This window comes from Pygoscelis adeliae, unplaced genomic scaffold, assembly GCF_000699105.1.
Source record: "Pygoscelis adeliae isolate BGI_AS28 unplaced genomic scaffold, ASM69910v1 Scaffold75, whole genome shotgun sequence".
In the NCBI taxonomy this organism is placed as follows: Eukaryota; Metazoa; Chordata; class Aves; order Sphenisciformes; family Spheniscidae; genus Pygoscelis; species Pygoscelis adeliae.
Window position 1 is genome coordinate 2,440,291 of NW_008824772.1, and position 20,940 is coordinate 2,461,230.

At 35.8% G+C, this 20,940-nt stretch overlaps 1 protein-coding gene across 1 annotated transcript in view; it reads right to left on the reverse strand.

The window, feature by feature from the left end:
• Positions 1-3,620: 3,620 nt before the first annotated feature.
• The window catches only part of SUZ12 (SUZ12 polycomb repressive complex 2 subunit), a 29,164-nt gene continuing 11,844 nt past the window's right edge, over positions 3,621-20,940 (reverse strand). The window contains exons 6-15 of the mRNA XM_009323709.1: positions 19,557-19,788; positions 18,666-18,768; positions 15,879-15,984; positions 14,033-14,210; positions 9,214-9,305; positions 8,622-8,765; positions 7,707-7,864; positions 7,032-7,230; positions 6,414-6,493; positions 3,621-6,072 (exon numbers count right to left, since the gene is read on the reverse strand). Of these exons, the coding sequence (XP_009321984.1) occupies positions 5,727-6,072; positions 6,414-6,493; positions 7,032-7,230; positions 7,707-7,864; positions 8,622-8,765; positions 9,214-9,305; positions 14,033-14,210; positions 15,879-15,984; positions 18,666-18,768; positions 19,557-19,788 (1,638 nt within the window). The 3' untranslated portion in view covers positions 3,621-5,726. The remainder of the gene's footprint in view (positions 6,073-6,413; positions 6,494-7,031; positions 7,231-7,706; positions 7,865-8,621; positions 8,766-9,213; positions 9,306-14,032; positions 14,211-15,878; positions 15,985-18,665; positions 18,769-19,556; positions 19,789-20,940) is intronic.

Genomic DNA, 20,940 nt, shown 5'->3' on the forward strand with positions numbered 1-20,940 from the left:
AAGATTTAGAATAAGATTATCAGAGAGCGCCTATTCCTGGTCAAAAGATTGCAATACTACTGGATTTAAAGAATATTTTAAAGTAATGCTAACTGAGGGCCTTAAAAGGGACCTTCTTACCTCAAGTTCAATTAAAATTAAATGTATTTTAGCATGTTAGAATAACAGTATTTTTATAAAACTTAGACAATCATTCTGCCCTTTTTCCTTCGGTGTCAACATGCTACATTAGCCCTCTATGCTAGCATAAAAAGCTTAATTTACATTGGATTAATATCCCCCATGATCACATTGTCAGTACAAAAACATTAGTCACCTGCCTGCTTTTTTTTTCCCCGAGCATCTGCAGTAGGTAGGGGTACATGAATTTCAGAAGAGGAGAATGGCAGTTGATACTTATACCATTTACAAGAAAAAAAAATTGTGAGTAGATTCAGATGGATACAAAGAACTTGCACATGGTATTTAGGTTGGAATTTACTGTAAGACGTGAAGTGAGGAAGACTGGACACCTGCGGGTAAGATAATGCAGTGTTAGCAACAAAAAGCTTGCAGGATTCTGTTTTTCAAGCTTAACTATTTCACTATTACGGAGTAAGAGAATACTAGCTTATCCTGTACTTCCAGTGTTCCTTTGAAAATATTCTTCACAGGGTAATTCAATACTTTTAAAATATGGTTCTTTTCCTATAGCCAAGACGGTTCAGTAGATGATCAAACAGCATCGGTCCTGTTTAGAGAGGGTCAGGTTGGCACTCCAGCTAACAGCTGACTTAAATCTTGCTCCACTTAGTAGTGCTGGTAATTTTACTTACACACTTCAGGTGTCAGGTACTAGTTGTAACTTAGTACTTTTACCATATGGAAACTAAAATTGTGAATATCTACACTTCTGAGGTACCGACAGGTCAGGTACCTTTTCATCTGCTTTTGGAGGGGCTAGTCAGACTATAGATTCTGCAGGATATTTACTTGCCTATTAGAAAATAAAGCTTAAGCCTTGAATTCAGGTACTTCCAGAGATGGTAATGCCCTGTCGGTTTGTTCAGAATATACACACAAAGCAGCCCGAGATGACTGTGAAGGGCCACAGGAGGCCCCTACTGCTCCCCTTGAGAGCTGAGGATGGCAATAGAAGAAATAGTTTTTTCCGACTTCACTCTTTAGCTGTATGTTGAACAAGGGCAGCTTGCCAATGTTGGGTTGGGTTTTTGGTGATGTTTTGTTGTGGTTTTGTGTTTTGTTTTGGTTTTTTTAAACTTAGCATAAGCCTAGCTGTCCAAATAGCAAATTAGGTACTGTTCAGCCACCTCTTAGAGCTACACCATTTAAACCCAGGAGGGGTGAAGAGTCTCAGGGCAAGAGACCTGAGTAATAAAGTAACAAAGTATGCAAAGAATCAGAAGAGGCTTGAATTAAAAAGGTTGAAATTCTGTTCTTCCACAGCGGAGTTCCACTAGATAGAGAACTTGACACTTCCTTTAACAATTTTTCACCTCTAGCTGTTGGAGCCTTGCGAACAACAGAGTGTTAACTGCTTATGAAATCCAATCCTGAAAGTTGTTTTCTTAAGCTAGTACATTCACTTACCTCAACTAAGGACTTATGTGTCAAGTGAAATTTTTTTTAAATAAAGTTTTATCCCTCAACTGTGTATGGTCTAGTAAATTATTTATTGGGGCATAAAGCTGAGCATCACTGCAGTCCTCTAACAAGAGCATAAAAATGTATTCTATAGCACAGCAGCCATCTTTAAGAGCTTTTTTTTTTTTAAATTATTTTCATCTTCTGTCCCTCAGAAGTCCCAAACAATTTTTTTTCAGGTTTCTCACTTGTGCACTTAATTTCCTACTGAAGTTCAGATTTTAACTGGTATCTCTTCCAGAAATCACAATTTTCCTTCTTTTTAAAAAATTAGTTACAGCATCTGTAAACTACTTTCCTCAATATTCCATCACAGCTAATTTGCCTCTGTTTTACTGTTCCCTTACAGTTGCATTAAATGGCGCAACTCTTACACATAGTAGTTTTTGGCCACCATTACTGAGCAAGAAGCAGAGGTACTTAATCCCCTTCAAATAAAGTCCACGTTGAACTAACACACAGCTTTACTTTATTCCCTTAGTTCTGCTTTACCTGCAGCCTGTTCCATTTCCTTGGTCTCTTTTATAGGAAAAAGAACTTGTGAACCCAGTAAATAAGGTTGCTGACATGGTAGCTTTCTCTCATAAATACACCATTCATAGGAAAAACCTTCATAAGATGCCGAGTATATTCCTTAAAGAGCACATCTTCAGTCTCAAATCAAGCATCTTAAGAACAGCAGATATCAGAGACACAGAAGGCAGACTTACCTACTTCATTCAGAGCTCTTGTTTTCTCAGTTGTGAAACCACGCAGTATCACATTTATAACCAGGATCTGGTCCAACAGGAACACCTTCATTCAAGCACTGGTTGATGATGGCACCAAACTGTTCTGTGAATTAAGAAATACTTAACTTTGAACAATAGTCAAAATTGTCCTCACAGAACGGCTCCTGCATTCTCAAAGGTAAAATTAAATTGCTGGTTTGGGGGTTTTGTTTTGGTGAAGTAATCAGAACAGTTAAAATTCTTTGCAACTGCTTCATTCCAGGCAGTGAATCTTCACCCCACCCCCAAAAAATTCAAGGACTACATTCAAGACACAGTCAAAGCAACATACGTTTAAGGTTTAACAACTTAAATGCATCTAACAATTTTGAATACAGTATTTAATGCACTGAATTAAATATTCAATCATATGTTAGGTACCAACTTCGGGTTCACCAAATACAAAACATCATAAAAATCTGCCATGAACATATTAAAGGCTAGATTAGAAGAACCTTGCCAATTTTAGAGACAAAAGCATACCAGACAACTGCAGTCTGAAGTCAAGTTTACAGAATCTAGCTGTCATATCCTGTATTTCAGTATCTGAATTATTTTTAACATGGAAAAAGGTTTTCAGTGTCTGCTATTCAACAGTCACTATTCAGCCAAGCAGTACAACTCCTTACTCGTTTTGTTCTGTAGCACCTGGAGTATCCATCCTCCACGGTCCCAGAGAAGCCCCATTTTAAACTGATACAGATTTAAACTTTGCTCCAATAAAACCATCTTGTAAAATCTTGAAACATTAACCACTTGCATGTAAAAACCCCGCAAGTCTTATTTTTATAACTGACACATCACATAGAATCATAGAATCATTAAGGTTGGAAGAGACCTCTAAGATCATCGAGTCCAACCGTCAACCCAACAACATATCACAAGTGATATGTTTCGTTTTCAGTTATATAAATTACATTTCTAAACAGTAATACACAACTTACAGATACATCTCAAGTATTCAGTTCTACCCCCTAGAAAGAATGAAAGTTTTTATAATCTAGCTAAAAACCTGGTAATTTATGGAGACACCTTAAATATAAGAAAAAGACCGGACAGAAACTTAGCTCCCTTTGGAACGATCTGGCAAAGGAAGAACATGTATCCAAATTCTACAAGACATGCAGAAGAGAAAGTTTATACAAGGTACTGCTTGTGGCCTTCCTGCATGCACACAAAATGACTGGACAACCATCGTGGCAGATTTTGTATTACTGAACTTTATGTACAAAAGCTGATTTCAAATAAAACATTTTAATGTAAAAACAGCGGTTCATTAAACAACTGAACTTGTTTTGTTTTTTGTTTTCATTTGGGGTTTTGTTTTTACATCTACTGTACCATTCAAATTCTTTTTAACCAGCTTACATGATATCTTCAAAATCTATCAAAGGTACATATAGAAAAGGCATCTTTATAAATAGAAAACAAAGGGATTTTTTCAGCTTTTATTATAAATTGACATGACATACAAAGTTTACTGGACAGAAGTAATTTCATTACTATTTTGGGGGGGATCACCAACTTTTTGTGCAAACAATGCTAGCCTTCTTTTAAGCATTAAGAGCATAACTGCTTAAGAAATGACATAAGCAATAATTCTAGAACTACATCTCCCCTAAAATAATCTATTTTTTTACATATGTGCACAGCTTTAGCAAATTAAAGCCAGAGAGAAATGCTTGATGTACTATCCAGAGGCATAATTAAGAGTTTGCTAAAACTCAGAGAGCTGGGAAATTCAAGAAGTTTGTAATGAAAGCTGCAGTTTCCCTCTTTCCTATTTTGTACACAAAATCAGTGACTAAGAACTTAATACTGGATGACAAATCACATCCACACCATTAGTTAAATAGTCTCACAGTTAAACACATCTTAAGGACCATCAAAATCAGTATTTACATTTTATAAATTTCTGAAGACACCATTAGAAAGCTTATATACCCCTTAAACAAATAGGGAACTGCATCTCATGGTGATGGAATGAAATAAAAAATTAAAAATACCTGTATTTACAGCAGCATTGTTCCTTTATAAATAAAGAATATGAAAAATGCAATATTTTAAGGATAATAAAAAATTGAGGTGATGTCACTCAACCACAGTGCTTGCTGGAATAAACCCTTCGGTGCTGATACTGTACCAGTAGTGAAACCACTTTCCATTGGAAAAAATCTGTAAACGTATGCATAAAATGTGTTAACAGCAGTGCAAAACTGCTCAAATATAGTTTAGTCAGCATCTTAGTATCTGTATTGAATACAATACATCACAGAATACTTGCATAAGAAGTGCAACACATTTTCTGGTCCAATTTTACAGTGCATTTTTCCCTCAAGAGTGGCATCTCGAAAGCCAAAGCTAAACCTATGGCCTGGACTTGCAGTCTGTACTCAGGCAAAACAGCAGGCATAAACTTCAAAAGAAGTTAATCGACGTAATGCCTACATACTGACTATAGACTCTCGGCTTTAGCATGGCACACTATGATGCGTAACCCCAGTAAAAAGGGTTTACATCACATAGTTTGTGTGTAGCTGTGTAAATGTGTAATAAAAATACAAAGGAGCTAATGTTCAAGTTTAAAATGGTACACTGGGTGATCAATACATCAGAATTATCCACGAAAACCAAACTGCTGGTAACCTCAAAAAGCCAAGGTAGTACCTTGACCATGTCTGTAACATGAAAAGCCAAGATCTTTCCAAACAGGCACAAGACAAAGGAAGTGCTAAGTTCGCCAACTTTGATAATTTTCATGTAAAAAAACCTAATTTGTAATTTATGATCAATTGATAAATGATTTCAAATACAAGGATCAAGGTTAAACTTTAAATAGTGAGACGTTATTTTCACAAAAAGCTAACTGGAGAATTTCTAAGTAAGAAAAGCAGAAACTGTATCCCAGTCCCCTTTCCCCAATGTTTCACAACTTCATGGTAGGAAAAACAGCCAGATACAGATGCAAAAAATCTCAATATAAAAACGGTTTTACATATACTTAAATTATGTAAATTCCATAACGTTCTTAAGACACTAATTACTAAAATTACAAAAGGATTTTCATATTGCTCTTCATGCTCAAACTCTTAGAATATTGTCATTACATCACCAAAACCGATATACATGTAGTACTTGCATAATTAACTGAATAAAAACCCTGTTAAAACAATATCCTTGTTGAAATCATTTATTTCCATCCAGCAGTGCCTGTTTGGAATCTCTGTATTTTTGTGTGTAATTCTTTATAGAGCTCATGCACCCTAGAACGTCACTTCAATGCTTGTCCGTTGAATGGAATCTGACTTGACTTCAGAGCTTTTGTTTCTTGCTCTGTTTTGTGACACCTGAGATGCTATCCATTTCTGAAATTCTCTCTCTCATATTATTTTCACTATATCCATTTGTTGTCCCACTCTGTTCCTCAGAAGATTCCTCATCCGTTGGGGAGGCTGATTCTCCTTTCTCTAACTTCTGCTGCATCTCTCGGAGCCTGGCAACAGCTTTGTCTATTGACATTATGCTGATGAGGTTAAAGTCATGCATGCTGACCAGATGTAGCATAAAGTTTCGACACAAGTTCTTCTTAATTATTTTTTGTCCGTAATTTTCAACAAACAGCATACAGGCATGATTCATTTGATTGTCAGCAATAAACCTGTCAAATTAGAAAGCCATCATTATGCAAGTAGAACATTTTCAAAAACAAAAGATACATTGATAAACCATGTTGTAGGGTAAACTGCACAGACCATCTATTACACAATCTCAACATCTGCAATGTTCTTTCTTTTCAAAGCCTTAGGGCTACTAAGCACAAGAACATTTTTTAAAAACTTAAAACAGTCAAAAGCTTGTTACCAAATTATCCTTCAATGATCCTTTCCTAAACAACTGAGCTAACTGAATTTTAAGTGCTTAGTGAACTGCAATGCAAAATGGTCAACCAAATCTATACCATAATTTATTTGTATCAAAACTAAGTTTACAGTAACATACCCGTGCTTCATAACATGAAGATTCCATAATTTCATCACTTCTTTCTCTCCTTCGTTAACATCAGAAAATTCTTCAATTTGCTGGAGAGATAAAGGATTGGGAGAAAGGACAGGAAAAGAAACAAACACACACATCAGAACCGCATGCCTGCTGACAAGTAGTGAAAGCACGCCTAAAATTCAACTTACGCCACCTATACATCACAGAAATAACTACTGCTGAAAATTCAGGCACTGCAGCCAAAAGGGTCAGAAAAAAGTCTTTACATGTAGAGACCTATGACAATAAATTACTTCCATATTATATAAACGCACAACTGCGTACTCCTGTGATACCAGCATCTCCTCTTTGAAGGAGAAAACCAGCCACAAACAATGAAAACTTGTTAGGACCCATGTGGACTGAGCTAGCTTTGCAACTAAAGACACACTTGAAAATACAAACTTTGATTCCATGAATTTCTATCATTAGTGTCTCAGCATCACAAAATTTTCTACTTACTCTTAAAGTAAATGCATCCTTGTCATAATATATGCCCTGTTTGTTCCCTACAACTGCAGACCATCTTTTAAAAACCACAATCCATTTAAAATAATTTTGCATAAATGACATAATTACAGTAATGGTTTTCTCCCGTAGCCATTCAGGGTCCTTTTCATCCTCACTGTCTACTTCCATTTCTTGTGGACGGAGAGGTAAACATGTGTCACTGTGGAAATATAGCCGATTGTGCCCGCTGCTATATGTTCGCTGCTGTTCTACTTCTCCATCTTCAGATTCAAGAAATTCTGACATACTTGCTTTCGTACGCTTTGGCCTAGCAGAAGGAAAAAAACCAGTAACTGCTTTCAACCATCATATCAAATATGCAAATCCGAAGAACTGTAATTGATTAATACAAATTATTCTTTTAAGCTCTAGCTTGCAAAAATGTTGGGGGGGAGAGGGTGGGGAGAATCGCCAGCAGTGAAATAAAACCCATTAAAAAAACACAACACCCCGTTCCAACCCACACTCCACCTTTTGGGGAAGAAAAATTTTAGGATAAGGCAGTTAGAAAAAGTTACATCATTATGAACAGATACCTCAACTGAAAAGATGCAGAAAAAGCACAGGTTAAGTTATCATCCTTCAATAACATTTTACTTAGCCATAAACTGCTGTACTTCAATGACAGTGAAATTTAACACTGTTTATGTGCACCTACAGATTTACAAATCCCTAGGTTTCACAAATCTGGTCCATATGCTGTATTACACCAATGCAGATAGACCTTGTTTTCCATTTCCCTACCTGCAAACAAGTATGTGTGTGATAGGAGTTCTTTTGACCGGTCCGTTGCGACTGAAGGCGAATCCAGGTTGACGATGGATATCCTGTGGATTTCCTGCATAGGAGCCATCATAGCACTCATTGATAGATACGTCTATCCTAGCACCTTTTGGATGATACTGAAACAGATAATTGCAAGTATACTTAGCAAACAGTAATGACAGTACGTCAGGAGGTTTTAAACAAGTAACCTTTTCAATTCTGAATACCTTAAATATCACCCTATCAATAGCCTGACATAGCTCTAGTTTCCTTTTACAACACCCAAGTAATTTTTAACCTCTAGAAACAAATTATACTAAAGTTTCCTTCCACTGTACCATTTTACTGTTTCATATAAAACCACTCAGAATAGAACTAGTTGTAAAATTAAGGACACTATCAGCAAAAGATTGCTAACAAGCACCCTAGAAATTAGAACACTTCTAACCAGTTAAGGAGTGAAGTTTCAGAATAATAATCTGAGCAGGGTAGTGGGTATAGGAAACTACACTGTCTTCAAATAAATAGGATACAACTTCTCTTTAAGGTCAGATTGGTAGGAACAGGTCCTTATCAGCATAAGTAAATATAATACTGTCTTTAAATGTTTACTGCCTCTCTAAAGCTTTAAGAGACTTCCAACCAAATGTAGATTACATTGCGTTCTACATCACATACAAAGAATACATTAATGCAAAAAAGCAGCTAAAAAAAAAAATCAAACCCACAATTTCTCCCCCCCCCCATAACACACGAACATTCACACAACATTCAAAGGAAGCTGCATATACAGTCCTACAACTTAACATGCAGTGATTCTGTTGCCAGCCTATGTAGTATCTGTGACAGACTGTACAGTGTTTTGTAGTGCTAAACTACAAAAAGACTACTTACAACATAATTAAAGATAAATCTGCTGTGGCAAAGTTTAAGATGTTTGAGTAAACTATACAGTTTCCGACAATTCAGTGTGCACCATGGACAATGCAAGTCATCTCGGGCTTCAGTCTGCTGTCTTGTGTTGTTGTTATAAAGGAACTGATGCAAACAAAGGAATAGGTAGTATTAGCACCAAACGCATTTCATTCATTAACCTCCCAACCCCCAAAACAAAGTTGGACATCATTTCAGGAAACCTCTACAGTAAGTTCTTGGGAACATTACATCAGCTCAGTGTACTGAAACACCGGTATTTCAAGAATTTTTTCCCCATAGGGAGACCACCTGTCCCCCTCCAGATGTCTAACAAGAGATGTCCTTTGTCTTTTAGAACATCAGATGTGCCCGCAGGAAGATTAGTTTTCTAAAATACTTCCTGTAAGAAGAAATATGTGGAATGGCTCTTAATATGGGAATCTGAGACCCCTTAAGGCATCCACTAAAAAAGCAACTGGAGATTTCCACCCAACTCAGAAGAGAAGGGAACATTTTAATTCCATGCGATATTTACAATCTCTTTTTTGCCTCTAATGTTTATTTTCAATACCTGGTAAAATATTCGCAACTTTTGTCGAGGTTCATTTAAAACATCTCTCTCTTTTCTTGTTTGAAGGTCTGTCAGCAAGGATTCTTTCACAGCTGAAAAAAACCACATATAGACATAATTTCTTTGGTGAACGGGAAAAAACCCCATTGTTTCCTACCCAAGTATGGAAGTTCTGAGAAGGGCACACTGCTCCTGAAGGAAATGGGCTACTCTAGTGTACTTTGATGTAAGTAGCTCATATCAGCAACAAGGAAGTCTTGATGCTCAGCTTCCTTTACAAATCTACAGGCAAACCCACCACTTTTAAACGCCAGATCAATCTCCAGTTTGGGAGAACCCTTCAGAGTACTTAAAAACCGTTAGGTAAAAAGCAACATTTTTCTTACGCCATTTAAGCAAACAGAGAATTCTTTAGGTATAGCTAAAAGCAGGCGTGGCTGGGAAATAAAAAAGAAACACTGCTTTCAGATGGCTACATTGGAAATACATTGCTTAAATTCCGTTTCAGAAGTTTCCGAAGTCACACAACAAACAAAACAGTCTGAAATGCAAGTAACACAAAATATTTAACTGAAACTTTAACCCTTAACTCTTATCCCTCAAACACTTACTGTTTGTGTGTGTAACGGCGCTGCTCAGTTACCTCTGAGCCTCTTCCATACATTTTAATCTCAGTAACATTATTTGATTCCATACAATTAACAAGAAACACCACATATCTAAGCAGGTTTATAAATCTACCCTGAGGAGAAACCAAACAGTGACACCTACTTGCTTCTGAACAGTGAAAAAGAATGCAAAACAAGTCCCAGCTCTACTGACACAAGGAGATCTTTTAGAGGATGTACTTACTTCATATTTAATATTTTGGAGAACAAGGGAAATTTCATCCTCTTTCTGTATGAAAAAGAGAGGAGGCTTGACGCTTCAGCCTGGACCACATCAGAGAAATTAGAATTCCATGGCTCAGTTACTTTGAGCACTTTGTAATTACAGCAAAGCTTAAGGCGCCACATTTCAAAAGTCTTTGATGACCTTATTCCACTGGTCTGCCTTGGGAAACATGCCAAAGTAAAGTAACACCAAATTCATATACCCTTGGGAAAGATGCACCGGATCTTTTTCTTTTACTATCAGAACCTCTAACTGACAGAAGTTACCTACTACTTTCACTCTCTTCCTTTCTTGGTATTCAGAGACTGAAACAGCAGAACCATCGTAAATACCCTACAATGCTGCGCGTTGCACAACAATATACTCCTGTATTAAGAGTCTGCTGTACTATTTTGGAAGGTGGCTCTTGCTGTAACTTTCCCAATTTACTGGAATACTTAGCTTCTCTGATGCAAGCAAAAATGGGTTCTAGCAGTACATGAGCAATGCAGCCTTGCCACGTCCCTATTGCCTTTGTATGTATTATGTAGTAAACTAGTACACACCTTCTAGAGTTAGTCAACATACCGTCATTTCTTTTGCAAGTCTGAGCATAAAACCTGCCTAACAAATTACAATATAGGTCTCCAAGAAACTCTCCAATACGAGGAGGCCTGGTATGAGGAAGTAAAGAGAAAGCAGAACAACTTTTACAGTGGAAGTTCAAGTACTTCCCTGCTTCTGTTGCCTTTCTTCTATTGGAAATTACTTCATGTTTGTGTGCGTTAGGTGTCAGCCATTCATCCCAATTTAAGAAACCTAAGTGTCTGCAATCCCTAGCTCAGATGAAATATTCAATTCAGAAGACAGGAATCAGTCTTATTTAAATATTCTTGTACTCTTTCCAAAGACAAAAGATGTCTGTAGGTCGTCTGAGGATGTTAGGGATCATTCTAGACAGTGACTTCTGCACAGGTAGGGGTGAAATTCTTCTTGCTCTCACTTTTGTATTACTACACACTAAAGCTCTAAAAGCAGTGAAAAGAATTGCTACTCTTAGAAAGTCTCACCAGAGATGAGCTATTGTTGACCCATGAAGTTTCCCAACATATACTGCAATACAACTGCACAAAAAAGCACATTTGGAAAAGCAGTATTTTTTTTAATAATCATCATTCCCTTGCTATCACTACTACAGCTCCAAAACCTCAGTCACATATCCAACACAAAATCAAACTGAAATACCATTTTGCACAAATTCTCCGACGCACTACCATAGATGAATCCCAAAACTCCAAGCAAGGCAACTCTTTACAATCAGTGCCTGGCTACATACCCCAGAGATTAAGCCTCGAGACAGAACCACTGCACTCCAGATAATTACTTCTATAATAAGGACCTAGAAGTTTCCTTAACCACACGGTCCCAATCTAGTTACAAGCTTGAAAATACTGGTTACTCTGAAGTGAATGGGGTGCCAGTTGAGAGTCTAGGTATGTTCGTGTTTAAACAACAGGAGCAGCCTGTTGCCTTCCATACAATTTAAGTTTTCCCAGCTGTCCTTGGGCCTTACCTGCCAACACAATATTCCAAGTCAAAGTTACAAACAACTGAGCAAGACGAGATAAATAGTATCTAGGCCAGCCCCCCACTGCTACTTAGGAATCAAAGGGGAGTTTCACATTAAATATGACCCTGGACAGGAAACTGCTATTAAAAAAAAAAAAAAAAAAAGGACACAATGGTCATTCAAAGGTGCCTTTTCGATCTAGTGTCAAAAAGTATTTTAGTAGTAGCTTTTTTGAGCTAAGCTCTGGGACAGCAAGGAAGAAACATCTTTTTAGAAACATATTAACAAAATTGCAATTAAGCAACTGAACTAAATTAATAACAAATTTGTATTTAAAAATATAAAAACTACATTAAGCTTAATTTCTTGAAATAATAACCAAATAGCATGCTACCTGCTGCACAGCTACATCATTTTGTGAAGTTTTCAGTTAACTGGACTGCAATATACAATCAGTTACCCCCACCCCTGCTGCTACTGGGATAGCAGCTATCCCAGTATTTTGCAAGAAAATCTAAACAAGTCTTGAAGATGAAAAAATCATGGGGTTGTTTTTCATATCTAAACGCGTATCTTAATACTACAATCTTCTGCAAAACATCTCACAGCAAGTATGTGTCTGTTAATGTTTTTACACCATGCATGAATTAAAAAAAAAAGTGTGCTGCCACACATTCTTTGAAAATTATTACGGGTCAAACCTTTTAAGTCCATTGAGATTTTCAAAGTCCCAGCACTGATACTGATTAGCCAAACTTATGTTAAGGGAAATACTCCCACAAGACTTTCCATAAAGAAACTGATCTGGAACACATACCTGTTTTTTTTAACCTGTATACCTACAGAAATATCAAAGGACATTTTACAAAGTTTTTCTAAAATAGTACTTAAAATCACCTATGTAAATTTAGGGCAAGTATAATTTTATATCCAGCAGCTTCACAACACAAGCTTTTTAGCAACAGCAGAACCAGCAGTTTCTAGACATTTCAATAGCTCTTAAACTAATGTGTTTAAATATATAATGGGGATATATTAAGGTAACAAAAACTATAATTTTAGATTTGCAGTTAATATTAGCAGACTGCATTAATGTTTTTGACATTATGTAATCTCCAAAGCAGTGGATCAGATTACAATGGTAATTACATTAAATTTTCAGTGACGCTGTAGCCTCCACAGAAGTGCCACTACTACATTAAATACAAACCAAGAAAAGAAGTAAAACCAAAATAATTGTATGCTACTTAAAAATGTTTCCATGACGCAAGGTTAAGCAAACCAATTTTAAATAGTCTATCCACTACTGCTTTTAATGTGACATATTTTTAAAGTTATGATAAAACAGTTCAAAAGCTGATTACGAAGTTTGACAATATGTAAACTCTTCTGGAAAGAATACACAGGAACTACCTTGCAGAAAGAAACAAAACCAGTTACATTTCAGATCACTGAAAAATTCTGAATTTAAAGCATTTAGTTTTAAAATTTGTCCATTCATTAATTAATGACTAGGGAGAAACTAGTTCAATAATACATACAGATTAATTTACATATAACAAATACAGACTTACCTCACATTATAGTAATAGTTTGCAGACTTGCTATGTTTTACTCTTACCTACACGGAATTATTTTTAGACAGTACTAACTGTAAGCCTGCATTCTATCTAGACAACCTCAGACTGCCCAAAATGAATAAAAGCAGAAAAAACCTTTAGGCCCAAACAGAAGTCTTTGTTAACTTGTATGAATATGCAGAAAATGCAGCTAAATAATAAAAAAATATATATTGTGCTTCCATCAGGGGACTGTGCCTAGACATCAAACTATGTATCAAGATTAGTGCCAGTTCATAAGCATTCTGAAAGAACTTGAGTTACCTTTACACCACAAACATGCAATGTAATGTACAATATTTTAGACAGTTTCTGTCACATTTCACAGTAGCAACTACGTTTTCCAAGAGCTAAATATATCATCTGATGGACAAATTCTAAAACTATTTTCACTACAAAGCATGAAAAAGCAACTTATTAATACTATAAATCCAAATACTTATGGAACAGTAATTGAGTAGAGCAAAACAGACAATCCTAGAAGTCCTGTTCACAGATTTCCCCCGATTCATTTCACATCAGGATTTATGAGCATGGTATATAAATCACTTCAATATTGTCATGACTTCAAACACCCCACTACTTTTAGCTTTTAAACTTAAAAAATGTACAAAATATGGGGTACAACAAAGCCCATTCATTTTTGCTTTTTCATGTTCAAGATTACCTGAAGCAGTTGCATCAGTGAGTCAGGAACCCTGAAGTACAGAAGTGCTAAGCAGATGATTATTCAGCAGCAAAACCAAAGTTTGCTTACCTATAGTCTGAGTAGGTTTAACAGAATTGGGCTTGTTTTCTTGAGGGAGGCTTTCAGAATTTCGTGTTGCAAGAGGCTTAGCTATAGGAGCTGTAGACTTATCATTTGTGTCTCCTGTCCAACGAAGAGTAAACTGAAGTGTAGGTCCCTGAGAAAATGTTTCAAATGGAGGCAATCTCTGGGGGGAGGAAATCAAAATAAAACAGCAGAATTAGTGTCTTCCCATGTACAAAAACAATCATGAAAAAACATTCACAGAATGGGGACAGATGTAATTTTTTAATCCCCTGAAGTCCTTGTGTTTTCAACATAAGCATACACATTTAGATATACTAAAAAAAAAAGCTGAAGATGACTATACAGTTTCCTGCACATTACTGAGCAACCACTTCATGCACGTACTGTGGCACACATTGATCTTTGTGAAACACTAAACAGTAAACAGCATGGGCCCTGACTAGAAAGAAGATAGCACTTAACCTACCAGCCTGTTGCCAATGTACTACTTCTCTTTCTAGTCACACTTACTCCTAATTCTGCAGTCCACTATTATATATTAATACACAAGCTTTAAAAACCGTACCACTGTCTGCTGTAGAAATGCTATTGTTATATTCTCCTGTGGATATGTTCTTATATTCCACTCACTTATCAAGTTAATAGTAATAAAGAAATAGAAGAGACCTGAGTCAAGTCCAAACTCCTATTATCAAGTATCATACCCTAAATTTATCAGTGGGATTACAGAATTCCATCTTAAAAGCTCTTTATTATATTTGGGCCTGATTGGTTTACAGAAATGCTATTGCAAAAACAGAAAACCAATTACTGTGCTTATCAGATCTGGGTGATAACACATTGGCCATGACTATTTTCTCTTCTCTTTGAGGTAGCACCTCCAGCTACCCCTCTCTCACATTCTCCCAACAACAGAAAGCAACCATATCCCTGTCTCAGTTTAACAAAGTTACAGCAATTTATATATCTTTTTAAGCACATTTACATGTGGAGGATCTCCTCCTATGATCTTCCTAAAAGCTGTTTCTAGCTTTTTCAATTTTAATTTCTTGAACACAGTTTAACAGAAGCAGTATTCCAGGTAAAGGCTGAACAGGGTAATAGAGCTTGTAACTATATTTTTACTATATACTTTGGATCATCTCTGCTTTTTTCATAATTATATAATCACATTGATACACAACTACTTTGCAATCATCTACATTTTTCATATTCTTCTCCTCAGTCACTTACAACTGATACTCTCCCAGGACACAGGAGCGTGTGACTATAAGTGCATACAGTCACCTGCATTCACTGTATTACTGGGTGTTGATTCACCTCAGTCAACAATTTCTCTCTGCACACCACTTTCTCCTACACTGACACACCCTCTTCCTTTCAACACTAAATTTCATCAGCATTCTCTTAAGGTGTGTAAGATCAAACCTATGAAAGCTCTGAGTTCCTCTTTCTTTACCCAAAATATTCTGCTTCTGCAGTTTGTTCCTTTTCATTTGTCCAACTTGAATTTATTACAATAACAAATATTTAATTTGCCTGATTTTATAAGACAGAAATTCAGAAGTCATTGAAAGAGACAGCTGCCATACCTACAGTAGTTAACATCTGCTTGTATTAACAATCTAGCGTAACCAAAACTTTCCTAAAGTGAGAGCTAAATTAAAACTTATATGCATACATCCTGAAAGAGAAGTACTATTTCCTGTTCAATTTAATCCATTTTCAGAGGAACAGCCACTGACTGCAGCACTTCGAATTGTGTTCCACCTTAATCCAGACCATTTGCAGTGAAGACAGGTCTTTCAGCCACTAAAACAATCCATACCTTCCCATCAAGTATTGTTTCCCATGTTGCTCTTTTCTTGCTAATGGGACATTCTTCCATTTCCTGCATGGCCACTTCATATTCTCCATCCAGAAGTTGCAAGCGCCTGTCAAGACAAAGTATGTATTATGACTAAAGAAGCTCATTTTTACTGTTTGCCTATTAAAACATAGAATATATTTCACAGTAACTAAGTTTCCATGAAATTAAAGGCAGATTTTCAGGCAAATTTATTTGGCAACTAAGTGTGAATCTCAGGTAAACACCATCCATAAAGAAAAAGCTGCCTAATGTCAAACATTAAAGCAAAAGCCTCCATCCAAGCAATTCCAAGAGATGTAGGAAAGCTATTGTTAATACAAAATTAACACTATGATGGGAATCTTCCTGAGAGGAAACAAAAAACAAACTGAATTACATCCCCTCCAAATAATCTTTTATTCCTGCTTTATTAATAACTACTCTGTTCTAGCAAACCAATATGATCTCTAATCAGGCCTCCAAAACTAAAGAATCCTACCTCCTTATCAGAGCCATGTCAGATGTAACCTTAAGAGGACTTCAACATAGTAAATATAAAGTATGACATTCTCAAAAAGCAAACAAAAAAAAAAGCTTTACAAAGACTAGAAAGGGTAATTCAAACATGTTAACCAACATGCTACATTTTCACTTTCCTCCCTATCTCACCTTGCCTCCTCCTATGTAGCAGTCTGTTCAGTGAGGCTTGAGAAATTCTGATTTCTACTTAATTAGTTTTATTTTGTTGCCACTTGGTGAACAGCACAGGAGAAACAAAAAAGAAAAAGCAATGAATCAAAGGTACAGTCTCAGGAAAATATTTCATGGATACACGTGTTTTAAAGATACCAACACAAATCAGCAAGTAATACCAATTTACAATACAAGCTCACTTTCCCAAGATTTCGAATTTTTTCTTTTGAGACATTACTTTCTGAAGCAATGGCACTGCATTCTTCACAACAGATCGTAAGCTACAGAAGCATCATTCAAAATAAACGAGTTGTTGCTAAGTAGATAAATTCCATGTGAATGTATGCAAACTGTTACACAGTTTGAACTTCGGAATTGTGTCTTGCAGAAAAAGGCTGTTACTGTTTCTAGATGCTTCAGTATTCTACAGTGAGATACTGGAACAGGTAAACTACAGCCTATCTTTTTCTTTTACATGTAAACTATATTACAGCAGAAGTATCCCAGCAGAATAAAGTTATAAACACACCAAGTAAGCCAGAGACCTTTTGTTCTATTTCTTCACAGCATCTTGCAAACCACTAACTCCTTCAACAGTAAGGGCTTCAAAAGGTAAAAAAATAAACTTATAGATAGAGAAGATAATGGCCTTAAGACAAATCTTTTCCTAGATCTGCATGATATGTATAATCCTTTTCCAGGCCTGGAGTCTGGGTAAAATAACTTACTTTTCAATTTCTCCATCAAACAGAAGACTGTAACTTCAAGAGGTTAACATAAATGAATAGCTTATACTTTACAAAATTCCACAAATAATTAATCAAGTTAATAGCTTCTATTTTGAAGATGGCTTTCCACATAAAGTAAAATTTTCAAGATTTAAAAAAAAATTTTTTTTACACATGATTTGGTTCTGCTGCAAATCAGTGTCACTTATGCAGCAGCATGGTTGAGAACGTCCTAGCTTATGTATCATCACTACAAAACCACCTAACGGTTCATATCGTGTTTAGCATATTAAAGTTCTCCCATGGAATTAAGTAATAGAAAAGAACAAAATATTGTCAAGACTTCTTAGAAGATACAGATTAGAGAAAGACATTTCTTAAAAAAAACACTACTTAAAATACATAGGACTTCTAAAGCCCTATTTGGATCAACGACCATTTTGTCAGAATCACTTGGAGCTATGTTTTAAGCAGCTTTTTCTTGAAGCTATATTTATATTTTTACTAATAAAGAAATTCTCTAGATACCTACTTCCACCTGGGATCTACATTTGCCATGGATAGAACTCTAATTTTCATATACTGTATTTTGGCTATTGCTGGTATTATCATCTTCTGCAGGACAAACAACTACAATGTCCACTTACCGGTAAATGGTATGCTGCTTATCTTCTGAACTATCTGGATTGCTCTAAGCTATAGCTACATGTGAGTTCACCCCACTCCACCTTCCTTAAAATATATTAAGTAGTGTCAAGATAACAAATATTAAAATATTTCATCACATTTAAACTACACGACAGAGTAAGCCTATTATGATTTTAACTACTTGTTTCATTTCACTGTAGTAATGAAGAACTAATGTCTTCTTTAGGTGCTAGCAGAATAAGATCTGTGACTGCATCAGCAAGAGTCTGGGCATGGAGAAAATTATGCCACCAAATAGAATGTAGGCAGTAAGCATATTTCAGAGACTTTTTGTTTGTTTGATTTACTTTTCAATTACGCTGTCATTGATCTTTAACAGAACCACAGAAATTACATGTCAAAAAACTGACAAGGAACAGACAAACTGATGCATATTAACAGGGCAATACTCAAGTTCATAAAAGGGAATCATTTACAATTGTCACTGAACAGGTCTCAGTATAAAATGTGCTTTATGAAACCCGCAGACTCTTTTTTTTTGAAAAAAAGAGACAAGAAGCCTAAGCTCTCATTGTAACTACCAACTAAAAATGCAGCCCAAGACAGCCAACATTGAAAATAAAGAACAGATTTAAGTTTAATATTAAACAAATTCCTAACAATTAACAGAAACAGTATTTATTTTTTATAATATTACCTGTTTTTATCAAATACAGTCATTTGTGCTACAAATGTCTTTTCCCCATCTTCACGATTCGAAGAGTTTCTTTTTCTTCTAGCTGGAAGCTCCTCATTGACATCTGTACATACGAAATATGGTATTCAATTATTATAACAGCACAAATTCAAAAGATCGAACAGCTTCTATGCAGTTGTAAAATACACCTGGCTGTTGATTATGTCACAAGTGTCACACAATAGAAAAGGACACAGTATTTAATGAACAGCTCAATGGCAATGGAAAGAGCACTTAGCTTAACAGTAATCATATTTTAGATATGCTCACATAAATTTATAGTTTAGTCAAATTACTCTGACAGCATAAAGAATTTGGGATTTGACCTCTTTTAGCTATAAAATAGTGAGCAAGTTTTTCATTCTACATGCACTCTTCAAAGCTGTAACATTCGTGATGTAACATAACACATCTTGAGAAGATTAAGAAAGTACCTTTTAAATATTTGTTATTAAATTATTTTCTTTATTGGCTAGTCATTTAGTCTTGAGAGACCACGATAGCACCTACAGCTGAGTCAGAAGTGACCAGTGTTGCTGGAGGTTCAATGATAGTCACAGCGATCACAGGGCTCTCTTACATTTATTCACCCCCCAACAGTGTTGCCTCACACCTTTACCATCACTATAGTAAAAATTGGTGTTAAATGTACACAGAAATAGAAGCACAGTTTCTAGCTACCAACTGTATTTTAGCCCCATCTTGAAAAAGACTGAAAACAAATGAAAGCCCATTCAGTCACTCATCTATTACTGGCCCTTCTCAGACTGTGACCTACATGGCAGATCAAGACAACTGTATACATGCCTACAAGATAAACCTTGTAAAAGCATATTTAAAGATTGAAGTTACCAATGTTTTCATTAGTTTCGCCATTGATGAGTCCATTAAACTCTCTTCTTCCTGGGCGAGTTACTCTGAATAACAATGAGTAAGACTTCACCATATGGCTGTTGCTTGGTTCAAACTCATTGCTGGAAACTGCAAGTGATGGGAAGTTGCCTGGTTTTATTTGGCTGAGGTCTGGGTTTAAAGGCACCTGCTTTTTACCTGTAGGAACCTGTCTTATCGGACAACTGACATCCTGTAGGAAAACAAGAAAGCTAAGGTTTAGGTTTTTAGAATACAAAGTAAAGACATTAAGTGTTAAAATTCATATAATTTATGAATTGTACTTGTCCTACAATCTTTTTGAAAATAAGCCTTGTAACAGATGTAAATAAAAAAGTCTGGAATAACAATCCCAGGTTTTAAATGTAAAAATAGATATTTGAAAGTGTAACTAAAACTGGCATTCTATAACCACTTCTGGCAGCAGCCATCTTTTTCTACATGATTAAATTAACACTAACATGAGGCATTCAGCAAGACTGTAGAACAGTCATTAATACTAATTTAATTCTGTTTACCTAAAGAAATTAAATGTTTTGGTTATATATATATTTCAAGGGCTTCCTATCTTCTCCTTCCAATATTACAAAGTGCACTTTGCGCTATCTGGGAGATAAAGAACCACCTACCTAGGATTTATTATATTCAGTATCTCTCAAATAGATCATTGAGCACTGTGTAGTATTGGAAAAACAAGGCAAGATGGCCGAAGTATGAAACTTGCAGCAAAACATTTCAAATAACCATCAGCACCTCCTGCTTTTACCATACTTATCCATACTACAGCAAGTTACAAAATTGGCTAGAAACAATATTAACTCTTAAAAACGTGTCAAACCAGCTTGACATTCTTAGGGAAAATATACAAAGTTCTGACTGCAAATCTTTCCCTTTTTGGTTAAAAATTACAGCATGCATTACTGAGCCTCCCATATTCTCGTAGCTGTGAAGATAATTTGCCAACTAGTGTGAAACAAACATAGCTAAAACAGCAAGCAAATTCAAAGATGCTTTAATAAAACAAAAAGAGGAAAAGTGTTTATGATTCATAGTACCTAAATTCTGCAATAATTGAGATGATCAATGTAAAAAACACAGGCACAGAAAAAGCAAGGAAAGAGACAAGACTTGGCAGATGACTGGGGAATTCAAAACAATTACAACTTGTTCCTTTTTTTTCTAAACTCTGGAAGGCATAGACTATTTTTATGATTTTGTGATTGCCCGGTTTACTTAAGCCTCTGGACATCACAACAGAATTAATATTTTAATGATGTGATACAAAAAAATTGAAGTAAAAATAGAGGTGGCTGAAATTCAGTGAGTGAATCTGACTTACAAACAA